This window comes from Dendropsophus ebraccatus, chromosome 1 (assembly GCF_027789765.1).
Source record: "Dendropsophus ebraccatus isolate aDenEbr1 chromosome 1, aDenEbr1.pat, whole genome shotgun sequence".
Taxonomy (NCBI): Eukaryota; Metazoa; Chordata; class Amphibia; order Anura; family Hylidae; genus Dendropsophus; species Dendropsophus ebraccatus.
Genome location: NC_091454.1, coordinates 195,531,664 through 195,554,062, shown reverse-complemented (window position 1 = coordinate 195,554,062; position 22,399 = coordinate 195,531,664). Strand labels below are relative to the sequence as shown.

Genomic DNA, 22,399 nt, shown 5'->3' with positions numbered 1-22,399 from the left:
CCATCACATAAGGTGCTAAATAACCATATACCTTACCTGATCATTATTTATTCTAAGAAATCCCATTCTTCCTCTTACTTATTTCAGTGTTTGCAAACAATTGCAGAACATTGTCTTGTGGTTTTTCTTTCCTTACATACCGCATAGACTGTGCGGAAACGACACAATGAAAGCATTGGTAAAATAAAAAAAGAAATAGTATTTCAGCTGTCAGAAGGAGAACATTTCATTCCATCCCATCCCATCCAGGAGTATTTATATCCCCACTTGGGATTACACTTCACAGATCCTGTCTTAAATAATGAAGAATATTGTTTCTTGGATAAATGAGAAGAATTGTGTGGGTTGTGGTCTGTATTGCTTCAACCATTTACAGTTCTTAAAGCTAAATATTGCCTTGATTCCAACCTTCCGAGTAGCTAAGCAGCAGATCAAGGAGTATATTATGTAAAAAAACACCGGACACATGCAAAGCCCAAATGTGGCAATTAATATTCCACTGTACGGGACCAATGGTTTTGGCAGGTAAGTACGCCAGGACTTCTGTCCTCAGTTTGTGTTTGGTATTGCAGCTCAGTTTCATTGAAGTAAATTGAGCTAAGTTGTAGTACCACATACAGCCTTAGGACAGGGGTGGCGCTGTTTTGAGGGGGGGGGAGCCACTTTTTCTATTCCTGCACTACCCCTTCAAACAGTGCATGAATGTAGGGGGAATAAATAAAGGCTGTGCTATTTGTATATTAAACATGTACTGATACCAACGAAGAAATAAGGGAAATTTTAAAGCTTTTATTTATTTTATTTTTTTTCAGTATAAGAAACATGTTTTGTTTATTCGTTTTTAACCAGACTGAGTAGTCTAGTTTGCAAAACCCATTTTCTTATACTCTTCTCAGTAAATTCTGTTTTTTCATGTTTACTTTCAATTTTATTGAAAGAATTTTTAAAGCATACAAAGCGTAATAAAAACAAATTGTCTCAACCAGCAATAAGACGGATATACAATTTGTTAAAAAATACAGGCACAAATGGTGAGGCAGATTAAGTGCAATTTGCCGAACAAAATATGACAACTGTTTCAAGGAATAACAATATTCTAATGGCAAACCAACATTTGGGCCCTGTGTGCCTGGCAATAATGAGATTGACGAAACCCTTTCAGAACAATATACCAAAAGAAATCAAAAGGGAGATCAGAAAAGGTCAAAGAAGAAAAAAGGACAAGAGAGAAGAGGAGAAAAGGCTCAAATAACCCAGCGCTCAAGCGCACCTGTATCCATACCCAGCCACAACGTAAAGTATCAAGAAAGCCTTGCTATGGAGAATCCACGCCTATGTGTCTCAGCAACCAGTTCCTCAGCACATCGGATCTTAAACAAAGCAGCAAACCATTCCACCAGTTAATGGGGATCCACCGATTTCCAATGGCAAGGTGTCACCGTCCATGCAGCAGCGAAAAAGTGGCGCAGCACGCCCTTCAGACTCACCAAAGTGACAGGTAGAAGAGAGAGAAGGGGGTGATTCGAGGAGTATCGGTAATGTGCTTCCCCAAAAATTCCTTATACACCCTCATGACCCCATCTCAAAAAGGCTGAATGCGAGCGCAGCCCCACCAGTTATGCAAAAGTTTGCGCAACTCCTGGCCACACTTCCAAAACCTCTCTGATAACTCTGGATACATCCGGTGGATAAGGGAAGGACACCTATACCATCGGGAAAAGATCTTATAGTTTATTCCTTCGAATGGGAAACTAGACAGCCCATGAGTAAAAGTACATATTTTTAGCACTTCTTCCTTTGAGAAGGAGACCCACAAATCCCTCTAGTACATTCTGTTTTTAGAGGGTAAAAGGGGGGGGGGGGTCCTATTGTTAGGAATAGACAGTGTGTAATGCCTCATTTCCCCTGTGGAGGCGCTGCAGGGAAATTGAACATTTACCGTCAGGTTGCCCACAGATTGCAACTGATCGCAGGAGCATACTGTTACTTGCTTAACCTAACAGGACCCTTGTAATAAGTAGAAGTTTTGATAGTTTAGAACGCTTTACGTCAGAGAGAGAGAAGAACCTTGCCCTAGAGAAGATTCTGAGCAGCTACTAGAACAGGGATGTCAAAATGGAATGATGGAAATTGTAGTTTTGCAACTGCTGGAGGGCTGTAGGGTAACACATGTGTTCTAGAGCAAGGGTGTCAAACTCTGGCCCTCCAGCTGTTGCACAACTACAATTCCTATCATGCATAGATACTGTCCAGGCATGGTGGGAATTGTAGTTTTGCTACAGCTGGAGGGCCAGAGTTTGACACCCTTGTTTAAGAAGGTGGCAAATGCTCATTTATTACAACTCGATAAGTCCATTCATTTGACTACCTAAATATCCTAATACATTTTCCCTGTAGTGACTGCAGGAAAGGATATAAGCCACTCGTCAGGACATGAAGAGTATTATGTGACGAGACTCCCTATTCACTACAGGGAGGGATAACAAGCGTTGGTTATATTGTGCTGACCATGACGGCACATAGTAGTTATGACTCCTACGGTTATAAAATCTGTATGGTGTTGGTTCGAATCAGATAAAACTTTCATGTATATCAATATGAACAAGAAGTACTGTACTGGTTCTGCCATGTCAGGAACTGCTAAAACGTCACACAGCTTTTACCAATGCAGATTGCCTATAAGGCTGGTGCTCTCCTCTGTACTCTACAGGCACCAGTATCCTCCTTCTCCAGCTGGTGAGAAGGCATGGTTGTGAAGGGACAAGTTGATTTTCTTTGTTATAGCTCAGATCCTGCTTGTTTCTTATGTTTCCTGTGCAGGAATAGCATGTTTGATGAGCCAGCACTGGATAAAGACCGGGCAACAGCTCAAGAACCAGAGCAGGCCTTAGTCAATGGATTTCTACTGCACTCATTGAGAGGTAGTATGTTTGTATTGTTGGATAATCTCTATGACTTCATCCTTCCACCTAGCATGGACATTTTTACTACACTTTGACCTCAGGTGGTGACACAGATCATGCAGCGTACCTGTCAGTTTCAAAAACATTTGACATGTCAAAAGTCAGGGTCTAATTGTTCAGATTGCAACCGATCAGGAGAATGTGCCAGGAGAAGTCATGCTCAGCAGGTTCTCTCTACCCGCTTTGTGTTGTGTGACTGTGACGGTCGCATAATGTAAGTCTATAGAGCTGTCTCGCTCACATAGACACAGAGCGAAGAGAGGCGCGCACAGCATCGCAGTTGTCTCCTCACTCGTTCCCCTGATCGGTCACAGTCTGAAGTCTCCCGACCAATCAAAACGTTTGACATGTCACTGTAACATAAAGCAACAGCCACCTGCAAGTGTCATGACTTACCGCACATTGTGAATAGAGGTATTGCTGGCCAATTTTTGTATTTTGTGTTACATGTGGGGGAAGGGGGTGGCTACCTCCGGTTGGCTTGCACTTCACCCATCTCCTGTAGGTGTTTTAAACAGAGATTAGTTGGATCCTTCATGCCCAGTTTGTAGGCTTAATGTGAGTCCAAGAGAGAGCAGTGTTAGTGTAGGACCATCAGTCTGAGGTCACCTTTATGCGGTGAGATGGTACACTCTGTTTAATAAAATAGTTTGCTAAGAACCTTTATTAAAAAATAATCTTTAGAACAGGTCGTGTGTATGACAGAGGGAGTATATGCAGTAAGTCCTGGCATTTGCAGGTTGCTGTTGCACTTTGCTTTTTTTGTCTGTATTTGCAACCTGCACAGTCTAAACAAGTATTAAGAGTGCTGGCCATTTTTTGCTTTATGTCTCTATGACATGTTAAAAGTATTAGTTTTTTATTAAATCTATGGCACAGCAGGGTTTATGATCTGCAAGTAAGATGGTGCTGTGATTTTAATGTGTCGCACAGTTTATGATCGTAACATTTCATTGCTGTATTGCAATTTATGAAGGTGGTATTTGGTTTAGTGACAGTGACCACCTTTGTGTAAGGTTTGGGGAGTTTAGCTGCTGCCGTGAGCACAAACAATAGGACGAATGTCCCATCTCTGGGACCCACACCTGTGTCAACAGTGGGTGTCCCATGACCCCTCTGGACTGTCTAGGTAACATTGTGGTGGAAAATGGAGATGTGAAGGTACATGCGTGCAGATTTCTCCATTCTGTTGTTTTGGAGTTATGAAAAGGCAAAAGGTGGGATCCACATCTATGAGAGAGTTGTGTCCTATCCACAGTATCGCAGTATAGGTCATACATGTCTGTTTTGTTTCATTGCCCATCTAAAGCCTTGTGGGTTGAGGACACTAAGCTATATATTCATATCTCATATCTCACCTCTCATATCTCATATCTCACCTATACATTGACCATAAAAGGGCTGTAGAGGTAAAAAAACAAACAAAAAAAAAACCTCTTCTAAAATAACTATAATGTTAGCCATGAAAATCTACCTGCACTTTTTGATGTTAATAGTACGTTAGTATATAAATAGTCCTTAGCTGGGAATGGTGCCTCCAAAAATAGCCTCTTGCATTTATTTCTAGCTAAGTAATATAAAGACTGTGGATTTGGTGCTTTATTGTTCACACATCCCAGCGAGAGTCCCTGACCAAGGCCTGGGACGGACGTGACTCATACACTGTGAAGAGAACTGTATCCAGGTTTCTTTGTTATGCTAGGTGTTACCGACACTTTAAAAGCCCCGAAATACTCATTCCGCCAAGTGTTCTCTCTTATAGAAGATTATGCCTTCCTCAGATCCCACCATTCCTGCCTATTCTCTACGTTACCGCTCCTGACCATAGCGTTTTGCAGTATCCTCCGCTGCATTATTCCGTTAAGTTCTGAAAAACACCTCCGCTAACTTAAAATTCAATGGGATTTTTTTTTTATAATAGTTGGCATCGGGGAATGGTACTTTGGCAGGCAGACCAGCGTAGCCCACTAATCTGGTAATAGGTCACGTCTTTTTAGCCTTATACACTTCCTTAAAAAATCTGCTAAGGGTGCGTTCACACCTACAGAATCTGCAGCAGATCTGCAGCAGATTTGATGCTGTGTTCAGTTATTTAAATGAAATCTGCTGCAGAAAATCAGCTGCAGATCCTGTAGGTGTGAACGCACCATTAAAGTGATTGTCTACTATGCTTTCCATTGTGTCAGGTGAGTATGAGCCCAGGTCACATATCTATTATCCTGCTTTCTGAGATCATATTAGTCGTGTCTAGTGACGGGTCCAACTTTTTTTATTTTTTATTTTTCTATATCCAGACCATCTTTTTCACGTCATTCTATGCAAATGCTAATTCGCACATCCTTCTCTCTTTCTTCTTGCAGTCGGGTTGATTTCGGGTTCTTTACAACATTACCTGATGAGCTGATAGGAGATAGATTACTATGTGATGGAGTTAAGCTTGTTTATTTCCGAGCTGTCACCGTGCCGCAGCCTCTCACCCCCCTGATCATTCGCTCCTCCCCACATCATGTCGTAGGCGAGCGGCAGATGGATTTATTCTCATTTCTTTCCTCTTCATTAATGTAAATTGCTCCGTCTCCCTCAATCCTTTTGTCTGGGGGCTTTTTGAACACTTTGATATGTTGGTGATTTGCGTATACAGCTGAAGTGATCCTTTGTCAGATGACAGCAGCTCAGAACAATAAAGTGGGGGCTGTAACAATATCACAATGGATGGCACTTTTCACAAGGAGATAGGTGACCTTGTGCCAATGATATACCCTCTCCAGCCTCCTATTACTACAAGAGTATCCTACACTCTTTGTTATATGTCTACGAACACACAGTAATAGTATATATAGCTTTATTGAGATTCATTGTCCTTTCTGTGCACCATTCCAGGTCACTGAATAGCTTCTAGATTCCTCTTTAGCTTGTCGTCTATTTACCATTGCATAATACAAGCCTAAGTGTGACACGTGTCATTTCCTTCATTGTAGGAGAATCCATCAAAAAAGGTGTGCCATTCAGGGCAGCTTTTGTCTATATGCCTTATGAATGTCATAGAGCAGGGGTCTCAAACTCAATTTACTCGGGGGCCACTGGAGGTAGAGTCTGGGTGAGGCTGGGCCGCATCAGGTTTTCCACAAGAAACCAAGGGACAGGGGTGTATGACTATACAAGAGGGCACATAAGGATAGGGATGTATAAGTATACAGGGGGCACATAGGGACTGGTGTATGACTACACAGGGGGCACATAGGGACAGAGGTGTATGACTATACAGGGGGGCACATAGGGACAGGGGTGTATGACTATAGAGGGGGCACATAGGGATAGGGGTGTATGACTATACAGGGGGCACAGACCCTGACACATAGGGGTGTATGATTATACAGGGGGCACATAGGGATAGGGGTGTATGACTATACAGGAGATCACATAGGGATAGAAGTGTATGACTATACTGGGGGTACAGACCCTGGCACATAGGGATAGGGGTGTATGATTATACAGGGGGCACATAGGGATTGGAGTGTATAATTATACAGGGGGCACATAGGGATAGGGGTGTATGACTTTACACGGGGAACAGACCCTGGCACATAGGCATAGAGGTGTATGACTATACAAGGGGCACATAGGCATAAGGGTATATAGAGAGCCGTTTGTGCTGTATATGCAGTGTAGGAGGTTTTAGTTTGGTAGTACATAGCAATATACAGTATATTGCTGTGTGCTGTAAGGGTGACCAAATTTTCCCTACAGAGCCTTAAAAGGGTAAAATTCCACTCAGGTAAAATACACGTTGAATTGTGCCCCCTTCTGGAGACTAACAATTCATTCTATACTTATATCATATTCAGTCTCCTTCCCCCAGTTCTGAGCCTGCTGCTTCTTGCTAAAGACACGTCAGCTGTTCACTTGGCCTCCGCTCTGAACCCCCTCTTCCCTCTCCTTTCCGAGATGGTTCATATACACTAAAAGCGAAATATGGCCAGCACTTCAACACCACTGTTTACACTGTGCAGGTTGCATGCTGTTGTGGCTAAAAACCAAACAAGAACAGCAACCTGCAAGTGTCAGGGCTCAAGATGTATACTCTCTCTCAGTTGTACACATGATAAAAACCTGTTCTAAAGATTTGAGGTTCTTAGCAAAATCATTTAATCAAATAGAGTGTACCATCTCACCACATTAAGGTGACCTCCGAGAGATGGTCCTATGCTAACAATGACTTCTCTTGGACTCACATTAAGCCTACAAACTGGGCATGAAGGATCCAACTAATCTCTGTATAAAACACCCACAGGAGATGAGTGGAGATGGGTCCTGTTGGCGTGCACTCCTCCCACCTCCTGGGTGTAAACACAGTTTACTTGGATCCTTCATGCCCAGTTTGTAGGCTTAATGTGAGTCCAAGAGAGGCCATTGTTAGAGTAGGACTATCTTTCTGAGGTCACCTTAATGTGGTGAGATGGTACACTCTGTTTGATCAAATGGTTTGCTAAGCATCTGATTTTTAATAGATAAAATTCTTTAGAACAGGTTTTTATTGTGTGTGCGATGGAGGGAGTATATGCGCTATGTCCTGAAACTTACAGGCTGCTGTTGGACTTTTCTGTTTTTGGCTCATAGAAACAGTGTACCTGTCCAGCTGTCTCTGCACTCTGTAATGACAGGAAGGTTAATCTGAGGTCAAGTTGCTGATGACCTTGCTTTGATTAACCCTCCTGGAAACTCTGCTACACTGATGGGCAGCCTTACCTCCCACCTCGGGTACTGTGTATTCCAGTAAGAATATATAGTACACAGGGGGAAGGGGACCCTGCTCCTTGATAATAGCAGGGGTTCAGAAATTGCAGTTGCCGACACAAACATAAGTGGTAGCAGAGGGGCTCGTGTCGCCCCTTACTGGTACCAATCACTTGAAATTACCTGGTAAAGAAAGAGGAATACATTTATTTTAATGAAGTTATATTATAAAGTATAAAAGCAATGTATTATCAAAAAACTTCAATAGTAGCTGCACTACATCAGTGGCATCGCTCCACAGGAAACAGAGCGAACTGCTTCACTGTAGTGCTGGTACTGGATAGCTGACCATTGGGAAGCCAGGTCTATAGCTAGACTGATACCCTACCCTGTGGACTTTACACTAATCCTTCGGCAAATAACTATGACCACTTTAGGGAGAAGTCCGGCGAAAATTTTTATTAAAGTATTGTATTGCCCCCCAAAAGTTATACAAATCAGCAATATACACTTATTACGGGAAATGCTTATAAAGTGCTTTTTTCCCTGCACTTCCTACTGCATCAAGCCTTCACTTCCTGGATAAAATGGTGATGTCACTTTCTGGATTAAATGGTGATGTCACTTTCTGGATTAAATGGTGATGTCACTTCCTGGATAACATGGTGATGTCACTTCCTGGATAACATGGTGATTTCATGACCCGACTTCCAGAGCTGTGCGGGCTGTGGCTGCTGGAGAGGATGATGGCAGGGGGACACTGAGGGACACAGGGCACTGAGGGGACACTGAGCATCCCCCTGCCATCATCCTCTCCAGCAGCCACAGCCCACACAGCTCTGGGAGTCGGGTCATGATATCACCATGTTATCCAGGAAGTGACATCACCATGTTATCCAGGAAGTGACATCACCATGTTATCCAGGAAGTGACATCACCATGTTATCCAGGAAGTGAAGCCTTGATGCAGTAGTAAGTGCAGGGAAAAAAGCACTTTATGTGCATTTCCTGTAATAAGTGTATATTGGGGATTTGTATAACTTTTGGGGGGCAATACAATACTTTAATAAAAAAAATTTCACTGGACTTCTCCTTTAAACATTACAAGGTCTAGCTGTAAAAAAAGCACAGTATGGACTGTTCATATAAACAGTAATGCCACTGATCCACAACAGTAGTAGCCGATAAGCGCTGCGGAATCTGTCTATACAAATAAAATTATTATTATTACACAGGCTTTCTCCTAGATGCCTAGCTGTATACATATTTAGTCTGTGTAACTCTCTGCAAGGGCAAATTGTGTGAAAATACATGGCTGCTGTTTAACCCTTTGCTGTCTGCCATTCTGTGTTTCAGCTGCCGTGTCGTGTACAGCCATCATGCCCTCCCACATTATTGCAGCACTTCTCCTCCATAAATACAGAGTTGTAAGTACTCACAGTGTATGTATGCCAGTAGCTAGAAGACTGTAATAACCCAAGAGTTATTTATAGGGTATTCTGCAGTGGTTGGTGATATTGTTGTTACCTACTGTAAAAACTCCTTTTTAGGGACACAGATTTTTTTTTACGTCTATGCTAAAACTAGACTAATATCGGAATATTAGGAGTGCTGAATAATTGGATACCGTAGGATACCCTATGGGGGAGATTTATCAAACATAGTTATAAACATGGTTTATCAAACGTGAAACTGTCTCAGTTGCCCCTAGCAACCAATCAGATTCCACCTTTCTTTTTCCAAAGAGTCTGTAAGGAATGAAAGGTGGAATCTGATTGGTTGCTAGGGGCAACTGAGCCAGTTTCACTTTACACCATGTTTGATAAATCTCCCCCTATGTATAGTGCACCATATACAGTTTTTGCCCACTGTGCCCCTCTGTCCAGGAAAATTGTCTACCAAAGCATACTGGGCATATGATAAGACACCCTCGTGGCCTACACTGGAAGGTGCACCAGGACGCACCAGGATGTTTCCCTGTGTATATAACTTTTACACTCCACATTGATTACACAGACAAATACAGACGAGATATAGTTACATAGTTACATAGTTAATACGGTTGAAAAAAGACACATTTCAGGTGCTAGTTGTATGTATGTACGATTGAGAGATTTGCACGAATTGTTATGAATGGACATCTTTAGATCTAGAGGTAGAGTTGAAGGCTGCATACAGCTAACATACTGATAGGGGGGACTTTCATGGCTTCCTGGTGTGTCAGTCCATACTTCAGTGCAGTTACATGCAAAATACTAGTACGTACCTGTACATAGTATACAGAAGCCAGACACAGAACATGCAGTGATTCATGTGTATAAGAAAAGCTGCAGATGCTGTAAGCCATATGGTTAGTGAATATACAATGATGGCACACATTATGGAGATCTGATTCTGGAAGGTGCTTGTATTGTGTCCAAGTCAAATGTAGAGTTCAAAAAGGCACATCCACATATGTTTATGGCAAGGTATATGAGCTGAACTCTAAAGTACATTTAGCATTAAAGATCTCCTATTTACCCAGTGATGTAGCAAGTTAAGTTCCCTATATTTAACTATTTTTGTGCTTCATGGCAGTTTGCCAAGTACAGTAGGTATATCTACAGTCCATCTTTGCAGAAATCAATAGTACAATCGATTTTAGGAAACTCTGTAATAGGTTTTATTAGGCAAAAGAGCTTCCTTCTGTACTGACAAGACTGTTTTCCAACCTTCCCCCCTTAGTTTTTATGTGTTGCAGAGGAGCAATGTGAAGACTGGTTTGCTGTGTCCATTATAATCTATGGAGGGGGGAGGGGCCGAGGGAATGGGTGAGCAGGGAGAGAAACAGCCTGTGCAGTTTCCAGTATAGGCCAGGATAGCACAGCATTCTGCGATCTTACCTCACCAAGTTCCCAGACCAGGACTAAGCGGTCCGACCTGTGAATCCAGCGTCTTCTGTGTCCAAACAGTCTCTAAACTGCACGGCTAGTTTTCTCCTCTTCCTGCTCACTCATCCCCCTTTGGTCCTCTCCCCTCCATAGCTTATAATGGACACAGCAAACCTCTCTTCACTTTGCTTGATAATGAACAGATAAGAATTGAGGGATGGGGGCTGGGAAACAGCCTTGTGAGTACAGAAGGAAGTTATTTTGCCTAATAAAACTAGGTTTTTACTAAGTTTCTTAACATTGCTTGTACTATTGATTTCTGCACGTTATACTTTATTGTCAAGTATAATCTAAACCTTTTAACCACTGTCCTCTTTATTTAGGGCGTCTCCCTGTCACGTCTCCTCTCTGACCTCCCCGAGATAACAGAAGATATTCTTCTTCATGGCTTTGATGTTGCATTTTCCGGCCAACGATGGGATATTCTTCGTCACAGCCTGTATATCCTCCGCCACTGCACTGGGCTGTACGTGGCCCCTTCAAATGATGTATATGTGCTCTGCAGAGAATCGCCAAATAGTATACGAGAACTAGCCCAAAAGAGCTCTTCTCTACTGCCCGTCTTCCTGTATGAAGCTATAGGAGGTAAATGTGCTTGTCTGATCCGTCAAGTATGAAAACTTTTGACATGTTGTCCAGACATGTCAATGTTTAAATCACATCAGGTCTCAGTAACCTGAGACTTTTGGTAACCTTAGACTTAGAACCCTTTGCTTTAGTACTCAGAAGACCTCATTGGCGATCATCTTCCTGTATTGTCCATTGCTGCTTCCTATAATACTGATTTCCACTCATGGTTTTCCCCGTTTCTTGCAGCTTGTGCCATCCACGCGCTCCTGGCTCAGCTACCCAGCCTGTGTTTGGTGGAGATATTGTTCACCCAGGACGAGATGATTGAAATGATGATGTGTCTGGGCTCCTTACTGCACAGAAATATTTTGATCATGCCGGTACTTACTACAACGTTTCCCCTCGTCTTTTCGGCACGGGTGACTATTATTTACGTTGCATCTTCTTTTGTTTTCCAGCCATGTCAGAATGCATATCTTGTATGTCAGGATATCCTGGACAAGCTAGTCCACTGTGGTCTTCTCTCTATGTACGAGGTAAGTCGGTGAAAATGAGCTCCTAGTGAATCCGAAGACGGGTAGACCTTTCTAGCCTCTTTACTTTTCCCAGGATCCGAGCGCACCGGCAGCCTGTGACACAGGAAGACGGCGTTTCGTAGACAAACTGATGTGGAGAGACTTCAATGACATGTCAGATAGTGACAGCGACATAGGAGAAAACCTCAAACGCCACTATAAGGTAGGAAGAGGGATTATATACGGCAAATTCTGTAATGGTTGATCTTTATTGGGGTGACTGCCGCAGGGGAAAGGAGCGGCCCAGGCAGAATCAGTCGCAACAGTGACTGTGTGTGATGGGAAAATATATCAAACTGAGTGAGTGAAAGAAAAAAAAAAAGGTTAATAAAAAAGTTGCGCTTTTTTTTTTTTTTCTTCTAATAGTTGGGCCGATCCAGTCGCAATGCAGACTTCTTTGTTTTCCTTTGTCACCTCTTGAATCCAGTGCTGAAGACATATGAGAGAGCAGCATTATTCCTTCAGGAACGCGGGATGGCTGGACCTGGTATGTAAGAGTAAGAAAACATCAGCTCTAGGATCTTGTATAAGGGTCCATTTACACAGAAAGATTATCTGCCAAAGATTTGAAGCCAAAGCCAGAAACAGACTATAAACAGAGATCAGGTCATAAAGGAAAGTCTAAGATTTCTCCTCTTTTCAAATATATTCCTGGCTGTGGCTTCAAATCTTTGGCAGATAATCTGTCAGATAATCTTTCTGTGTAAATGGATCCTTACATGGACCAATAATCTGCCAAATCAGGCCGATTTGATCAGTTTAATAAAGAGAACAATCAGCTGAAGAATTGATCATGGGCTGATGCCCGGCTGAGGATGTGTACAAGTAAAATAATAAACTTTATACTTACCTCTCCACGCCCCCTGTTGTCCTGGCTTCTCCCCACTCACCATGGCTGATGCTGGCACGATTGAAGCCATCTGTGCTGTGACAGGCCACTCAGCCAATCACTGTCTGCGGCACTGTCCCGTCTCATCATATGATTGGCTGAGCGGTTGCTGTGAACGGGGAGAAGATAGACCAACACTTGGAAGCGTAGAGAGGTATAGTATATACTTTATTATTTACTATATACAACAAGGGCTTCACGGACCTTGCTTATGTTGTATATACAGCCCTTGCTTCACAGTCAGCGAGCCGTCTTACATTTAACATCAGGCCATGTAATGCAGCCCTTTCTTCACAGTCATCGAGCTGTCTAATAGGATTGATAAGCAAGCACCAATCTAAGGGTCCTATTCCATGGGCCGAGCAGGGCCCGATCAACGATGTAAATGAGGTCCGATCTGCTAGATCGGCGCTCATTTACTGGGCCTATTCCGTGGCCCGACAATTGTTTAGCGAGGGCTTCAAGGACATTGTTACCGATGTCCTTGCAGCCCTTGTTTCATACATTGACTGTCTAGGCGCAGGTCTTCTCCTTCTCACGGTCTTGCGCCATAGCAGCTTCGGAGCGGCCTGTCTGAGGAGAAGGAGAAGACCTGCGTCTGGACAGGTAATGTATGATGTTTTGTAATCGATGATTTTAGGTTTGAACCTAAATTAACGATCAGCCGATGACAACGCTCATCGGCTGATCGTTCTCTCCATTCCACGGAGTCGGCCGTTTATCACTACGTGGAATAGACCCCTAACAGGTCAGTTCTCGCTTACATTTAACATCAGGCCATGTAATACGGCCCTAAGTGAAAGGGCAGTGCAGGGATCTGATGTGCACCACATTAATGGCTATCATTGCACTATAGCTCTGTTCTTTATTCAGTCACACTGAATGTACTAGTGGGTATATAAGGGCAGATGAAATACAGATTTCTTGTACGTGTTCACATGCAAATGCATGACTGGACACAACCAGTGTTTCTAGTATAATAGTATAAGATGTATTATAAACTCTTGGTGCATGGTCACTTAAGATGCCAAAGAAAAGCAAAGAGCAGTTACCCCGTGTGAGCAGGGAAAACTGTGCCGATCCAACCGCACTGCATTAATAAGACAAAGGGTCACCATAGCTGTCACCATTAAAGTTTCCGCACCAGAGAGGTATACTAAAGTGGTATAACCCTGGCTCTAGCAGGGAGCTGAAGACAATGAGATTTAAATGGAAAGTTCACAAAAAAAATTCTTTCAAATCAACTGCTGCCAAAAAGTGGCAGAGATTTGTAATTTTGTTCTATTAAAAAAAAAAAATCTCAAGTTTTCCAGTACTTATTAGCTGCTGTATGTCCTGCTCCTGCAGGTATTCTTTCTTCTTTCCAGTCTGGAGACCAGCAGAGGTTTTTTTTTTGGGGGGGGGATCTGCGCAGGGGCTGATTAGCTTTACCATAGGCCCTGGGCTGTACCCCAAGCCTGGGCCCCCCCCACCCCACTGTAACTTTGGCAGCGCTTGCGTGGTGTTCATAGTACAGGATAGATAGTATCATGATGCCCTGATTTGTGCAAATTAGTGGTAAAAAAAGCAGCTATTTTTTGCAAATCATGGCAGAACTGTAGCCAGGAGACAATACACCAATGAAACACTTTTTGGGTGGCCATGGGCCCCGGGCTACCGCCCGAAACTGACCTGTTATAATCCACTACTGGATCTGCTACTGTTCTGGATAGAGATGATGGATTCGAGCCGATCCAAACCCGAACTTTCGGTATTTGATTAGCTGGGGCTGCTGAACTTGGATAAAGCTCTAAGGTTGTCTGGAAAACATGGATACAGCCAATGACTATATCCATGTTTTCCACATAGCCTTAGGGCTTTATCCAACTTCAGCAGCCACCGCTAATCAAATGCTGAAATGCCGTTCGGGTTCGGATCGACTCGAGCATGCTCGAGGTTCTCTCATCTCTATCTCTGGACAGTTCGTGACATGGACAGAGGTGGCAGCAGAGAGCACTGTGTCAGACTGGAAAGAATACACCCCTTCCTGCAGGACATACAGCAGCTGATAAGATTTTTGAATAGAAGTAAATTACACATTTCTGGCACTTACTGGGACCAGGTGATTTGAAAGAATTTTTTTTTTGGTGAACAACCCCTTTAAGGATGCATTTAAACCCCTTTCCCAAGGATGCGTTCTGTGCCTGGTAAAAAACTTGTTGTATGGCTTTCATTGTCAAGTTCTTGAACTCTGTCTGGTAAGTAGATGAATGAACTCAGCTACAATTATTGCTACAACTATATATAATAGATATAGAATAGATGAACAATATTTTCTTTGTCACAAAGTACTCTGCATGAAAACTTTTAAGCATTGTTTCCTTGCAGAGCCTGAGACAGACTATATTACCCGACTGCACCAGTACCTGCTGGAGAAGGCTAAGGAGGATTGCTCCTATGGTGAGTTTATAATAGCCTGGCCTTTTCTGTAGTTATGGAGCTCTGTCATCTCTTGGTATGCACCCGTGTGCACCCGCAATCAAATTCCCTGCGGCACACAATGGATCGTGCGGCCAGAGACGCACTCTCCATTGTGTGTACTGACAGGTTCTCTGCAGTCGCTATTCAATAAATGGCGGCTGCAGAAAACTGACATGTCAGTTTTTTGCGGGGCTGCTAGCGATCCCGGCTGGAGTGTATACTATGGGGGAGATTTATCAAACATAGTGTAAAGTGAAACTGGCTCAGTTGCTTCTAGTAACCAATCAGATTCCACCTTTCATTCCTCACAGATTTTTTGGAAAATGAAAGGTGGAATCTGATTGGTTGCTAGGGACAACTGAGCTAGTTCTACACCATGCTTGATAAATCTCCCCCTATGTGTATAAACTCCAGCCAGGATTCCCTCTAGCTGCAGCACAATGTTGGTTAAGTATTAATCACGGGCGTGTTGCAAATCGTCTACAACGGCCATGATTACTACTTAACTTACGTTGCGTTAACATGGCTTAAGGGTGCGTTCACACTTACAGGATCCGCAGCAGATTTGATGCTGTATTCAGTTATTTAGTTACATTGACATCAAATCTGCTGCTGATCCTGTATGTGTGAACGCACCCTAATGGAACACGGCATGCAGCTACCACTGCAGGAAATGTATACCTAAAACCAAAATACTCACCTCTGTATGATTTAAGAGTGCACCCAGACATCTCCTTTAAGACCTTTAAGAAGGGCAGACTTGGGAACAGCATTTTGGTTTGGTAAAAAAAAAAAAAAATCCCTTTAATGAGAAAATATATTAATGGCACATGAAGAGACAGCTACATTTATTCTTCGAGCTGTGAAAAGTTCACTATGAAATTACAGTAAAATTGGAGGCTTGAAATGATGTGTAGCATGCAGAAGCCTAATGGCAGCAGCGTCAGCCTTCATGCAGTTAGCCTCCGCACCTTTCATAGATGACGCTGGGAAGACCAGGCTGTGACTCGGGCCCCTTGTTATTCCAGTAATGGCTCATTACACATTAATGCCTGCTTTATAGAACCAAGAGCGCAGAAGTCACTAAATATTTTTACAAGTACATGGTAATCTTGGTAATTGTGAGCCGCTCTCTTGTGCCGCTGACCTAGAGCAGATGATTATACTCAGGCTGAATACAGAACTGTGCGTTCACAACAAAGCCCACAGGATTGCTCCTCTTTTGTTGTTTTTCTGTTCTTGCTATTGTTCAATCTGGTGAATAGCAAATACTGAATGTTTCATCAGTTTCTTAGATGGGGACTTGTCTGCTGGAAAGATTTTAACAGTATTAGGGTATATGCACACAAAGTAATTCTCCATTCTCAAAGTAACAGCTCCATTATATGCTCAGGCGGATTCCGTCGTCCACCCAAAGAAATGACAATGTCAATTCTTTGGGCAGACAGCGGAATCCGCCAGACCATAGAATGGAGTCTATGGAGCCAGCGGAGAGGGAAGTGGGAGCGCGGGCACGAGCAGCAGATTCCGCACAGTTTTCAACAAGAATTACTCCATGTGCATATACCCTTAGTCATGTGGGCCCCAAAATTGTTCTGTATCTGAATGTGTGAACTATATGCAACCATGTGCAGAAAGTCTCACTGGTTACTGAGGCTTCACGTGTCACATCTCTGTACATTTGGGACCTCCGCTGCAGAATCCATTTGTTTAACCAGACAAATAATGTGACAAGCACTATTTCTTTCTGTCTGGTTAACATCCTGTATAAGAATGGCACCAGCTGGAAATTGAATGGGCGGAGAACTTATGAACAATCTGGTGTGGTGGCCAGTGCTCCATTCCTTCTCTTTGCAGGTTCCATACATTGGGTCCCATATAAAGTGATTGTTATGCTGACGTCACAGGTGTGATCATTATTTGATCATTATTTTTAGCCAAAATAAGGAGTGAAAAACTAGAATTGAAAGATTTGTCCCTTTTTTTATTTAGATTCACTCCTGGTTTGGCAAAAAAATTCTAAAATACTTCATGTGAACCCAGCCTTAGGGTAGTATTACACGGGCCGATGACGGCACAACAATAACTGTAAATGAGCGCCGATCGGCGCTCATTTACTGGGCCTATTACATGGCCCGATTATAGTTTAACAAGGGCTGCAGGAACATCTTTACCAATGTCCTTGCAGCCCTTGCTTTTACTTTATACATTACCTGTCCAGACTGCAGGGCTCCTCTTGCGGTCTTCTCCCCGAGTCCCGCGCGCTCCAGCTTCAGAGCGGCCTGTCTCAGCTGTCAGGCCACTAAGCCAATCACTGGCCATGGCAGTCCCAGCCTGTGATTGGCTGACCGGCCTGTCAGCTCAGACAGGCCGCTGTAAGGCTGGAGCGCGTGGGACCCGGGGAGCGGGGAGAAGAAGACTGCAAGAGGAGCCCTGCTGCCTGGATAGGTATTGTAAATTGCCAGTCGCCAGCCGCGCACCGCTATTACATGTAGCGATGGGCGGTCAGCGCCCGACAATTATAGGTTCAAACCTATATCAACGATCAGCCGATGATCGCTATTGGCTGATCGCTGTATTTATTACACGGAGCGATAATTGGCTGAATCGGGCCGATTTGGCTGATTATCGCTCCATGTAATAGTACCCTTAGTTTTGTCAATATGCTGGTAAGTCTCCTGACATTGGTGCCACACGTGAACCCTAATGAATGAAGCAGTATATGATATGGTTCTGTTCATTGCCCATAGGGTTCCATGTACTCTATACTTAAAGGGAAACTAACAGGAAGTTAGAAGCATCTAACCTGCTGTCATTTTCCCGTAACACATGGGGTGCTGAGGATAAAGGTAATTTTCTTACATTAATCCTCAGCACCATTCTTGGCAAATCTTTACTTTATTAAATTGATATTGTCCCCCCCTTTCCATATAAGGAGTTCTCAGCACCATTCTTAAAGGGATACTCCGGGCCAGGGTTATTTTTAGTGTATGGGAGGGGTTGGATATAGAAGCCGCTGTTCACTTACCTCCACGGTTCTGGCGCCAGGTTCCAGATGGCCCGTGTAATACTACCCTAAGGCTGGGTTCACATGGAGTATTTTAGAATTTTTTTTGCCAAACCAGGAGTGAATCTAAATAAAAAGGGACAAATCTTTCAATTCTAGTTTTTCACTCCTTGGTTTGGCTACAAATAATGATCAAATAATGATCACACCTATGTAGTCAGCATAACAATCACTTTATATGGGACCCGATGTATGGAACCTGCAAAGAGAAGGAATGGAGCACTGGCCACCACACCAGATTGTTCATAAGTTCTCGGCCCATTCAATTTCCAGCTGGTGCCATTCTTATACAGGATGTTAACCAGACAGAAAGAAATAGTACTTGTCACATTATTTGTCTGGTTAAACAAATGGATTCTGCAGCGGAGGTCGCAAATGTACAGAGATGTGACACGTGAAGCCTCAGTAACCAGTGAGACTTTCTGCACATGGTTGCATATAGTTCACACATTCAGATACAGAACAATTTTGGGGCCAACCTGATTTAAGGCCCTATTCTACCAACAGATCTGACGACAGATTATCTGCCAAAGATTTGAAGCCAAACCCAGGAACAGACTATAAACAGAGAACAGGTCATAGAGGAAAGACTGGATTTCTCCTCTTTTCAAATCCACTCCTGGGTTTGGCTTCAAATCTTTGGCAGATAATCTGTCGTCAGATCTGTTGGTGGAATAGGGCCTTAAGGGTATATGCACACGGCGTAATTCTTGTTGAAAACTCTGTGTGGAATCTGCTGCTCGTGCCCGCGCTCCCACTTCCCTCTCTGCTGGCTCCATAGACTCCATTCTATGGTCTGGCGGATTCCGCTGTCCGCCCAAAGAATGACTAATTTCTTTGGGTGGACGACGGAATCCACCTGAGCATATAATGGAGCTGGCGGAGATGCATGCTATATTATAGAATGGTGTTACTTTTTGGCATGCAACACAGTGTAATCATGATGCAGTAGTCGCCAAAATTCCATCATTGGATTGTTGGTCGCAGTTCACAGGTCATGTGTGACACTGCCACCCCTGACCTCAGTGCAGGTCACTGCTACCTGCTTGCTATATAGGGCCAAATCACAACTGTAATGAAGTCACATGACAGCAAGTTGCAGACAAGCCACACTAGTATTTTGGTCACGTGATTTACACTTGTCCTTCACACGTCACGGATTTTCAGATCTCAGACCACTGGGTCCCAGCTCAGCTTTCAATTGAGCTGTGTTGAAAACAAAGTAGTCAAGACCCCCGATCTGGAGGCCCAGTGGTCGGACCCTCGACCCTCTCCGTTATCCTGTGGGTAGGGGATTGGTTAGTTTAGGTTAGAATACCCCTTTAAGAGGTTGTATAAAAACTCACAACCACGCTAAATGATGCATTGAATGTCCCTGTGTGAACTTGTCCTTATTGCTTCGCTTGTTGCCAGTATAATTACATTTACAATATGAAACTTCTGCTTGAGAAAGTATAAAAAGAAGTGGGATTCCCAGAAGACAGATTAGGATGACTTGTGATGAGTAACCCTGGTGCATACATTAAATGGCGTCACTTATGGCTGTGTTTTCTCTCAGAGTGTGCCGAGCGTTCCCTGGCCGCCTGCGCTGTCAGAACATTCATTGATCTGGGGGTAAGTATCCACATCATTTGTTGTTTATCGTCTCCTCCTTCATTAAGACTATTTCTTCCTTCTGCCGTAATTGATCACTAGACGCACTGAACATTACCACCACTACTTGGCTGTCCCTCCAGATTACTGTGGTTTTCCATCCGTTTAACTACAGCTCCAAGCGTACACACAGTCAGCACAATGGGAGCCATGATTCTATCTGCTGTTTGCTATCTAGGTCTCCTGCTGCTTCTGTAATAATTCAGGCTTGGTCCCCTGCGTTCAGAGACTTTTGCGTCCGTATAAGATATATCTGTACGGTCTTGAACATGTCATAGTTATAGGCCTCAAGCTGCAGGAGGGATACTAGGGAATTTAAAAGGGGTCAAATGTAAACTGACAAAAGGCATAGGTTATTCATACATTGGGAGGATGGCAAAACTTATTTAAAGTGGCAACCCTTGGTACCCTGGCCTGTAAACAAATTGGTACAATCACCACTCCACACTGTGTCTGATATGATCGCTAAGCCTCATAGATGTGCAAAATATACAATTATCGTGGGTGGTGTCAGCTCACCTGTTTTACGTCCCGAGCTGCTTTGTTGGATTAGGGGGGGTGCACGGATCCCGGGTAGCCGGCCAGCTTGATATAGAGATCACCAGAGGAGAAGTAGGTGGATTCATAGATGTGGATGGTGCTGTGTAAGTAACTGCAGATAAGAGGTCCTTTAAATTGCACAATAAATAGGGTTGTACCATTAAAGGGCCAAGAGCAGCAGCAAATCCCTGTGGAAACCTCTTCTGCTCTGGACAGTTCCTGACATGGACAGAGGTGGCAGCAGAGAGTACTGTGTCAGACTAGAAAGAATACACCACTTCCTGCAGGACATACAGCAGCTGATAAATACTAGAAGACTGGAGAATATTTAAAAAAAGTAATTTACAAAGCTGTAAAACTTTGACACCACTTGTTTTTTTTTAAAAAACCCACCGGAGTTCTCCTTTAATGAACACATTTAACCTAACTCTACATAGATTGGACAGATGAAAAATAATTTTGTGTGACACCAGTTGATTTTAATTTTCTTTTTCCCACCGGAGTACCCCTTTAAGATTATAATCAAATCCAGACCCACATTTTGATTGCCCCCCTTCCCCATATAACTTTATTTATCCAGTACAGTAAATGACATAAATTCACACAATAGAATAAAAATTGTCAACGTTCCATCTACCCCAAAATAGTATTGATAATGGCGGCTGACCATGTCAAAAACTAGCCCTAACACAGCTCTGTAGAAAAGTTAAGATATAATGTAGAATATGGCGATACAAAGCTATTTTTATTTACTTTTTTTTTTTCTTTTTAATTGAGTAAGACCACCACCCATCAGAAGACGCATATGGTGGTGTATTTCACCTCCTGGCTCTCAGTCATCTCCATTATAAGTCTATGCTGTCACTGGATGGGAGATGATTGACAACTGGGAGGTGAAGCACACTACCGTGTGAACCTCTGCACTCATTCTTCTCATTGGTGGAGAGTCATGTCAAAACTCTCCCTAATGCCAGTGCTTATTTGAGGAAATGTTCTCTCCTGATGGGTTCAAGTTTTAGTTTAACAACAACTGTACAGCTATCACATACAGTGTCAATAAAGTAGAGACGAGCGAAACTACAGTTATATGAAGCGATAATCGATTATTGCCCTGCTTATAAAGACAACGATCAGCCAATGACAATGATCATCAGCTGATTGTGTCTTTTGGTCCTGACCTAAAATAATCGCCCATCACCTGGGCATCGCTACATGTAATAGCGATGCACGGCTAACCAGCGATTGGCTGAGCAGCCTGTTACTTCAGAGACTGGCTCTGAAGTTCCACAGACTGCTGCAGGGAATGGCGCTCTTTTACGTCTTTGATTGGGCCGTGTAATACAGCTCTTAAGTTTGTTCGTAGAACCCTGAACACTCAGCATTTCACTCCTGGTGGCTGGAGAAGATGGATGCAGCCCTAGGGCTTCCTGGAAAACAGCCATAGGTGTCAGAAACCTAAACTTACTCAAGCTTCTCAGTTTCTAATGGCTAGAATAAAGCCTAAGGTTTCCTGGCCTGTAACAGGCTGCACAATACAGAACAATATGGTAAATCACAGATTTTCTTTTTTTGTTATATGGGATCTGCTCCAGCTAACTGCTGCAGGTCCTACTTTCAAAACCTACAAAAAAACAGTATGTTGGGATAAGTCACAGTGAAAGTGGGACAGTCTTGTAAAATGGGGTTAAAGGGGTCATCCAGCGAAAATCTTTTTCTTTCGAATCAACTGGTGCCAGAAAGTTATATAGATTTGTAATTTACTTCTATTAAAAAATAAGTCTTCCCATACTTATTAGCTACTATATGTCCTGCAGGAAATGGTGTTTTATTATCAGTCTTACACAGTGCTCTCTGCTGACATCTCTGGCCGAGACAGGAACTCTGTCTCGGCTGTCTATAAATCCCTATAAAAAAAAAAAAAACTCTCCTGCTCTTGACCAGAGATGACAGCAGAGAGCGCTGTGTCAGACTGAAAAGAAAACATTTCCTGCTTGACATACAGCAGCTGATAAGTATAG

The 22,399-nt window shown here is 43.1% G+C and overlaps 1 protein-coding gene across 7 annotated transcripts in view; it reads left to right on the top strand.

Moving 5' to 3' along the window:
* The window catches only part of GPAT2 (glycerol-3-phosphate acyltransferase 2, mitochondrial), a 43,979-nt gene that overhangs the window by 20,643 nt on the left and 937 nt on the right, over positions 1-22,399 (top strand). For all 7 annotated transcript variants that reach the window (XM_069943360.1, XM_069943384.1, XM_069943339.1 and 4 more), the window contains 9 exons: positions 2,821-2,921; positions 9,054-9,124; positions 10,951-11,212; positions 11,444-11,577; positions 11,656-11,733; positions 11,807-11,935; positions 12,139-12,259; positions 15,029-15,100; positions 19,747-19,802. In XM_069943360.1, the coding sequence (XP_069799461.1) occupies positions 2,821-2,921; positions 9,054-9,124; positions 10,951-11,212; positions 11,444-11,577; positions 11,656-11,733; positions 11,807-11,935; positions 12,139-12,259; positions 15,029-15,100; positions 19,747-19,802 (1,024 nt within the window). The remainder of the gene's footprint in view (positions 1-2,820; positions 2,922-9,053; positions 9,125-10,950; positions 11,213-11,443; positions 11,578-11,655; positions 11,734-11,806; positions 11,936-12,138; positions 12,260-15,028; positions 15,101-19,746; positions 19,803-22,399) is intronic.